We start from the raw sequence: 6000 nt of genomic DNA, 5'->3' as shown, positions 1-6000 counted from the left end.
AGGATTGTGATGGCGGGAGAATATCGAAAACATCTTGGATCAGTATTTTAAGAGGCAAAGCCACTCACGTCACAGGCTTGAGCCTCCTCGGTTTACCACAGGGGGTAAAAACCGGAGGGAAACCGCTGCCACGAATTAAAAAAAGAATCACCATATGAATACAGGTCATCCGCAGGAGTGAATTCTTCTTTTTGAAGTGCAATGGCCTTCTTGTTGTAAACATTCACAAATTGATCATTTAAATGCCTGGCAGAGGGGAATCAATCAATCTCACCTTCATCCTCAGCCCTGGAGTAAAACACAACACAAGAGTATCTGCCCACTTTCATAAAATAGAGGGAGGTCCCTAATTCCACAATAGCCTATAGGGCTTCAGATTCATGTAGGAACCTGTCAGAGGGAAGAAGCATGTTTATGAATGAACAAGCTGCTTCTCTGCCTGAGTTCAGTGTCTGTTTAGTAAAGGGATGAACAAGGAGCCCCCGTGGGATGTGGAAACATCCATCATGGCGATAAATGCCGTTAATCAGGTCGCATTGGCCTTATTTAGGATGTATGCATTTACTACTTACTTAATTCAAAACTTTAAAAACAACTGATATTTGGGCTTGCAGCCTGTGAGGCGTGTTGCCTGAATTGTAGCTCACTGCAAAAGTTTCCACGCCACTAAAGCGCAGGTCGCTCACACGGCTAAATGCACAGCATTGTGATGATAATGTTTGCATTTCCATCGCGGCGGTCCGCGTATCTCTCTCCCTCGGCCTCCGGGGGATGAGGGGTCTCCAGCTTATTGATACTGGTGAATGCCAGCGGGCATTAGAAACAGCGAGCGGCCATCTGCCAGCCTTAGCGCGAACTAGCAACCCCACCAGCTGCAGTCGCAAAACGCCCTACAAAGCAGGACATGCACATGCAGCTTCTGACGTCTGCGGCCACACTGCGCTACAAAGCCCCAGAAAACCCACGAGCGGAAACAATGAGAATCACGCGTAGAAACGCCGCATAGGTCCGCGAGGCAGCAAGTTGGGGCTTTTTTTTTTAATTTATTGTTCGAGAAGAGGCTTCCGTTAAGTGCACGTCGTGAGTGGGTTTTGTGCGATTATTTTTTTTCCCCCACGTTGAGGAAAATATACATAAAAAGACTCATGCAGGGGCACTTTCATACCCCGACATGGCGACGGCAAGAAAAGGGAGAGAGCTTTTTACTATTTTGGAAACTAGCGCGGACGCAGAAAGTAGCACGGCGTGCGACGGCCGAGACTCTCCGCTTAATCTTTCGGCCGATGTGAAGTGGTTTGAAATTCCTTACAGAAAGCCGGACTCGGACGAGGAAAACGGAGTACGGGAGGAGGAGGAGGAGGTGGTGGAGGAGGAGGAGGAGGACGACGACGAGTACGAGGACGAGGACGGCGAGGGGGAGAATGGATTCCCGGCCGCGGCGGCGGGGACCGCGGACGCGGCGGGCTTCCTCGCGGGGGGAGGCTGCAACATAATTCTGGTCACCGGGAGTAACGGGATCAATCACGATGAGGAGGAGTACGCGGAGGACTGCTATTATTCCACCTCCACCAACTGCTCTGACACCGCCTCGAACGATTCGGATATCGATTTCTCCGATTTGGAGGAGGAGGAGCGCAGGAGCTGCTTCGGCTTCGAGGAGGACTCGGACGAGGACTGCACGTCGGCGGACTTCTGGGGCGAACCCGACCAGGTCATTTCGATCGAGCCCTTCGCCGCGGCCAGCGGCCCTCAGCACTCGCTGGGGGACGACGCCGACACCCGTGACTATTTCCGGATACTCTTCCCCGATTCTCTTTTTGAACACATGGTAGAACAAACAAACAAATACGCCCTCTACCGGCAGAGGAGGAGCGGGAAATCCGACCCCCACTGGCACCCCACCGACGTCCGGGAGATGAGGGCGTACGTGGGGTTGAACGTCCTCATGGGCATCAACCAGCTTCCGGACACCGGCATGTACTGGGCCAGCGACATTTTCATAGGCAACGCAGGCTTTAAAAAAACCATGACGGCCAGGCGCTTTGAAAAGCTCACCCAGTACCTCCAGCTGTGCGACCGCGAGACCGAGCCCGTGCGCGGCGAGCGCGGGTACGACGCCCTCTTCAAAATCAGGCCTCTCCTCGACGTGGTGGAGAACACCATGTGGGACTCGTACGCGCCCAATCGCTGTCTGACCATAGACAAGTGCGCCATTGTCACCAAGGGCCGTTTCTCCCCCACCCAGTGCATGCCCTCCAAGCCCCTGAGGAAAGGGCTGACCGTGTGGATGCTGTGTGACGCGCGCACGGGCTTCTGCCACCGGGCCAAGATCTACGTAGGCAAGCCAGACGAAGACGAGGCCGCCGCCTGCCTGGGCTACAGGGTGGCGACCTCCCTAGTGCGCGGCCTAGAGCGCCAGTACCACCACGTCTTCATGGACGGCTTCTTCACCTCGGTGCCCCTCCTCCAGCGGCTGCTGCGGGACGGGCTGTACGCCTGCGGCCCCACCCAGCCCAAGCGCCGGGGTTACCCCGAGGTCCTGCGGCCCAGCAACGTCGGGAAGCTGTCGCAGGGCGAGTTCTACCAGTGTCAGCGGGGCAACCTGGTCGCCACGGTGACGCGGGACGCCAAGGTGGTCAGCTGCCTCTCCACCAACTCTGCTCCCGGCATCGTGGGCATCAGCCCGGGTCGGCAGCGGGCCGAGGCGGACGGGGAGGAGGAGGGCGACGGCGTGAACTGCTCGGGTTCGTCCCTGGGCGTGCCTCGGCCTCTGCCCCTGCTGTTGTACCAGGAGAACATGAGGGGCGTCGACCTGTGTGACCAGCTGAGGGAGTGCTACCAGGTGGGCAGGCCGTGTAAGAAGTGGTGGCGCTACTTCCTGTGGTTCTACGTCAACCTGTGCATCGTCAACGCCTACGTCATCCTGAGGGAGAGCAGGGGCGGGACGCCGCCGGCGGGCTTCAGCGGCAAGCAGTTCACCCAGCGCCACTTCCGGGTGCGCCTGGCGCAGCAGCTGATTGGAGACTACCAAGGGGCGAGGGGCATGGAGCGGGCGGCGCGTAAGAGGCACGCAGATTCCCCCATAGAGTACGGACATCGCCTGGAGCGCATGTCGGAGCGCTCTCGCCGCTGCAGGAACTGCACCAACAAGGGACTGCGTCACGAGAGCGTGTTCGGCTGCAAGATATGCAACGTCCACCTGTGCAGGGGGGGGTGCTTCTCTGAGTTTCATAAATAACGTTGGACTGCTTTTTTTTTGTTTTTATATCCTTTCTGTAATCAAACAACTTGTGTCAAGGGAGGTTTTTTTTAAACCGTGAAACCGTTTGTAATTCCAAAGGTTACCACTACAAGTGCACAATATAGTCACAGACTTTATGTAGAACTAGTTTTAGGGTAGAAGTGTTATTGCACGTATAATGGAGAAGAAAAAAAAAGAGAAACTGTAGATTATTTGAATTAGTATAGAATGTTTTGGCAACTTGCCGTCTTGTAACACTGACAGAATTGCCTTGTGTCACTTTTTTATACGTTTAAAATGATGAGAAGGATTTTATATGAAAAAGAAGAATCAAACTTTTCTGCACTTATAATAGATCAGAAAATGTTTACTATGGGAAGTTTATCTCACTCCTTTTCCAAAATAAAATATTCATCATTATGTACTTTTGTGTGTGGTATTGAAGCATGGATAACATCACCATAGTTGCAAAGAGGGTAAACAATGTGAACATGAAAATAAAATCTGAACTTTAAATTAATTTACACTGGTTTGAATGAGGCTCAGCTCTGGTCTGGAACCTCATGGGGACACAGCTTGGTTCAATTAGGGAGTAGAAAAGGGCCCTCAGTCCTCTCCAGCCAACTGACCAATACTGCCATTTAGTTCTCTGACCACACTACTTACTCAGAGCCATCTGTGGCCTCAAAACATGATGCTTGTCACTGACTTGATTGAAAAATGGACGAAAGCGGATGGAAAAACCAAGTTTTTGGTAGAATAATCTTAATGTGTCAGTTGTTAGAGGAAAAAAAGGGAGCATGTTCCTAGTTCATTGAGGGAGGGTCTTGAATCAAAGCTGCTCATGCTATCTTGAGAGGGTATTAAGAAAGAATTGTTACTAACGTTAAACACAATGTGTATTTTCATCCAAGCTTGAGCAGGTTCTTCCTGTACCTCTTTCTGAGGTCTCACTTCTTTCTCTTTCTCTCTTTCTCTCTCTCTCTCTAGCACAATATCTATCTCCACCTGTGTCTCTCTTTCTCTCTCCATCCTCGGGCTCTGCTCTGCCATCCTACACAGTCACACACAGACACACACACACTACACACAAACCTCCCTTCTCCTTCACTCCGCTCTCTCGCTGGCTCTCGCAGCCGTTCTCCAGCTGGGAGAGGGTTAGTCAACTGGACGGCCATCCCGCTGATCTGCGGGAGCCCCTTTGGGGAGTTACCATGGCAACCGAGGCCGATGAAGACAGGGAGTCGCCAGCAGGCCCGCATGGTTGTCATGGTGCTAGCTCTGGCTACGGAGGTGGGAGGTGCAAAAGGCCACACCTCCCTACCCCTTCTCCAAAACCAAGCACGGTGTGTGTTTGTGTGTGTGTGTGTGTGTGTGTGTGTGTGTGTGTGTGTGGGGAGCGAGCTGGCTGGCTGACAGGCTGCACACTGTGCACAGAGCCAGAGCGGTTACCAGGCAGGCTCTGCTACAGCACAGCCGACACCATCACTGTTGCCAAAAATGAACGGAATGACATGAAACTGCTGCTCTGGAGATGTCTTCATACAGGTGTAGATTCAGGCATCAGAGGAATGTGTCACTTTGTTCTGCATCAATCCAAATCACACTCAAAGTCACTCTTCTGTTTGATTTAAGAAGCAGCCTGCTGCTGTGCGGATATCTTTATGCAGCTTGTGGGATGCAGAATTGACCTTTTTATAATCTGCTCTGTATCCTGTGCTACTTAAAAGAAAATGATGAGCTGTCCAATCAAAGCTTTTGGACCCTACGTCTTGATTTTTTCCAAGATTTGTATTTTAATGGCTGTCATTCAGTCCTCACACACAACGGTATTACAGACACTTACCATAAGTTTGACATACAATTTGAATGACATGTAATGTGTTTCCACTCAAATATGAATACATAACATGCTCAAGTAACACAAAACAATATCAGCATAATTTTCCATTTCTACAACAGCAGTGCAGAGAACATGCACACCTGAACAGCAGGATGTGACGCCTGTGTTTTGGTGGGTATAGGGACTAATTGCTGTTTTGTGGGATAGACGTGAGCTTGTGAAGACTTCTTTGTGTGCGGAGGAACCAAACACTGCACCATCTCTGTCTCTCTACACCACCCCCCCCCCCCCCCCCTGGGCAGGTGGGAGTGCTGCGAGCATGTGGTGTCACAATAGCCAGATCTAATGTTTCCCGGACGGTTCAGTTCCCAACCATAAAATGCTCAGTTCTCAACATGTTTCCCCTCCTAGGCAGGAAAAGAAGTCTCTGTCAAGAACCTGGGCCTGGTTTCACTTAAGAACGGCCGGTTGGGTAACACATGGACTGTTAGAATCATAAATGTGCCTTTGTTCAATACTTTCCTCTGTGGCAAAATTAGTCCATGGTCAAAGATGAGATGAAACCCCCCCCCCCAGCATCTAATTCCCTCTGACTGAAACGTTTTATAGGCTACTCCAGTAGCAAAGGGTAACTAACTAACACATTTACTCAAGTACACATCAGTACGATTCATAGGTAGTTGTACAGATTTGTGTTGGAGAAATATATATTTTTCCAAACACTGAAATGAATAATTTATTACCAGAAGGCTTCTTTGTGACACACATCTCCATCTAGTGGGCAAGAGAGCAAACAGGGATTTATCAAGCAATGGAGGTGGTTCGAACTCATTTTTAACAGTAGCAACGTTAAAAAAGTTATTCTGTGCCTTCCTCATGAAACTCACGCACTTCTGCCTCGTGATCGAATCAATAT

At 50.8% G+C, this 6000-nt stretch overlaps 1 protein-coding gene across 1 annotated transcript; it reads left to right on the top strand.

The window, feature by feature from the left end:
- Positions 1-1171: 1171 nt before the first annotated feature.
- On the top strand, positions 1172-3238 carry LOC119225117 (piggyBac transposable element-derived protein 4-like). Its single transcript, XM_062562175.1, has 2 exons — positions 1172-1360; positions 1535-3238. The coding sequence occupies exons 1-2, from the start codon at positions 1172-1174 to the stop codon at positions 3236-3238; spliced, it is 1893 nt and encodes a 630-aa protein (XP_062418159.1).
- Positions 3239-6000: the final 2762 nt, after the last annotated feature.

The sequence above is a fragment of the Pungitius pungitius genome, chromosome 5, assembly GCF_949316345.1.
Source record: "Pungitius pungitius chromosome 5, fPunPun2.1, whole genome shotgun sequence".
NCBI lineage: Eukaryota > Metazoa > Chordata > Actinopteri > Perciformes > Gasterosteidae > Pungitius > Pungitius pungitius.
The sequence above is the reverse complement of the archived record's forward strand: the minus strand, read 5'-3'. Positions and strand labels throughout refer to the sequence as shown.

What these genes read in the sequence shown, in the direction of transcription:
- LOC119225117 (XM_062562175.1), top strand. Translation starts at nt 1,172, where the DNA reads ATGGCGACGGCAAGAAAAGGGAGAGAGCTTTTTACTATTTTGGAAACT. An exon ending in TACGGGAGGAGGAGGAGGAG is followed by an intron (nt 1,361 to 1,534) that starts GTGGTGGAGGAG and finishes CACGATGAGGAG; the next exon opens with GAGTACGCGGAGGACTGCTA.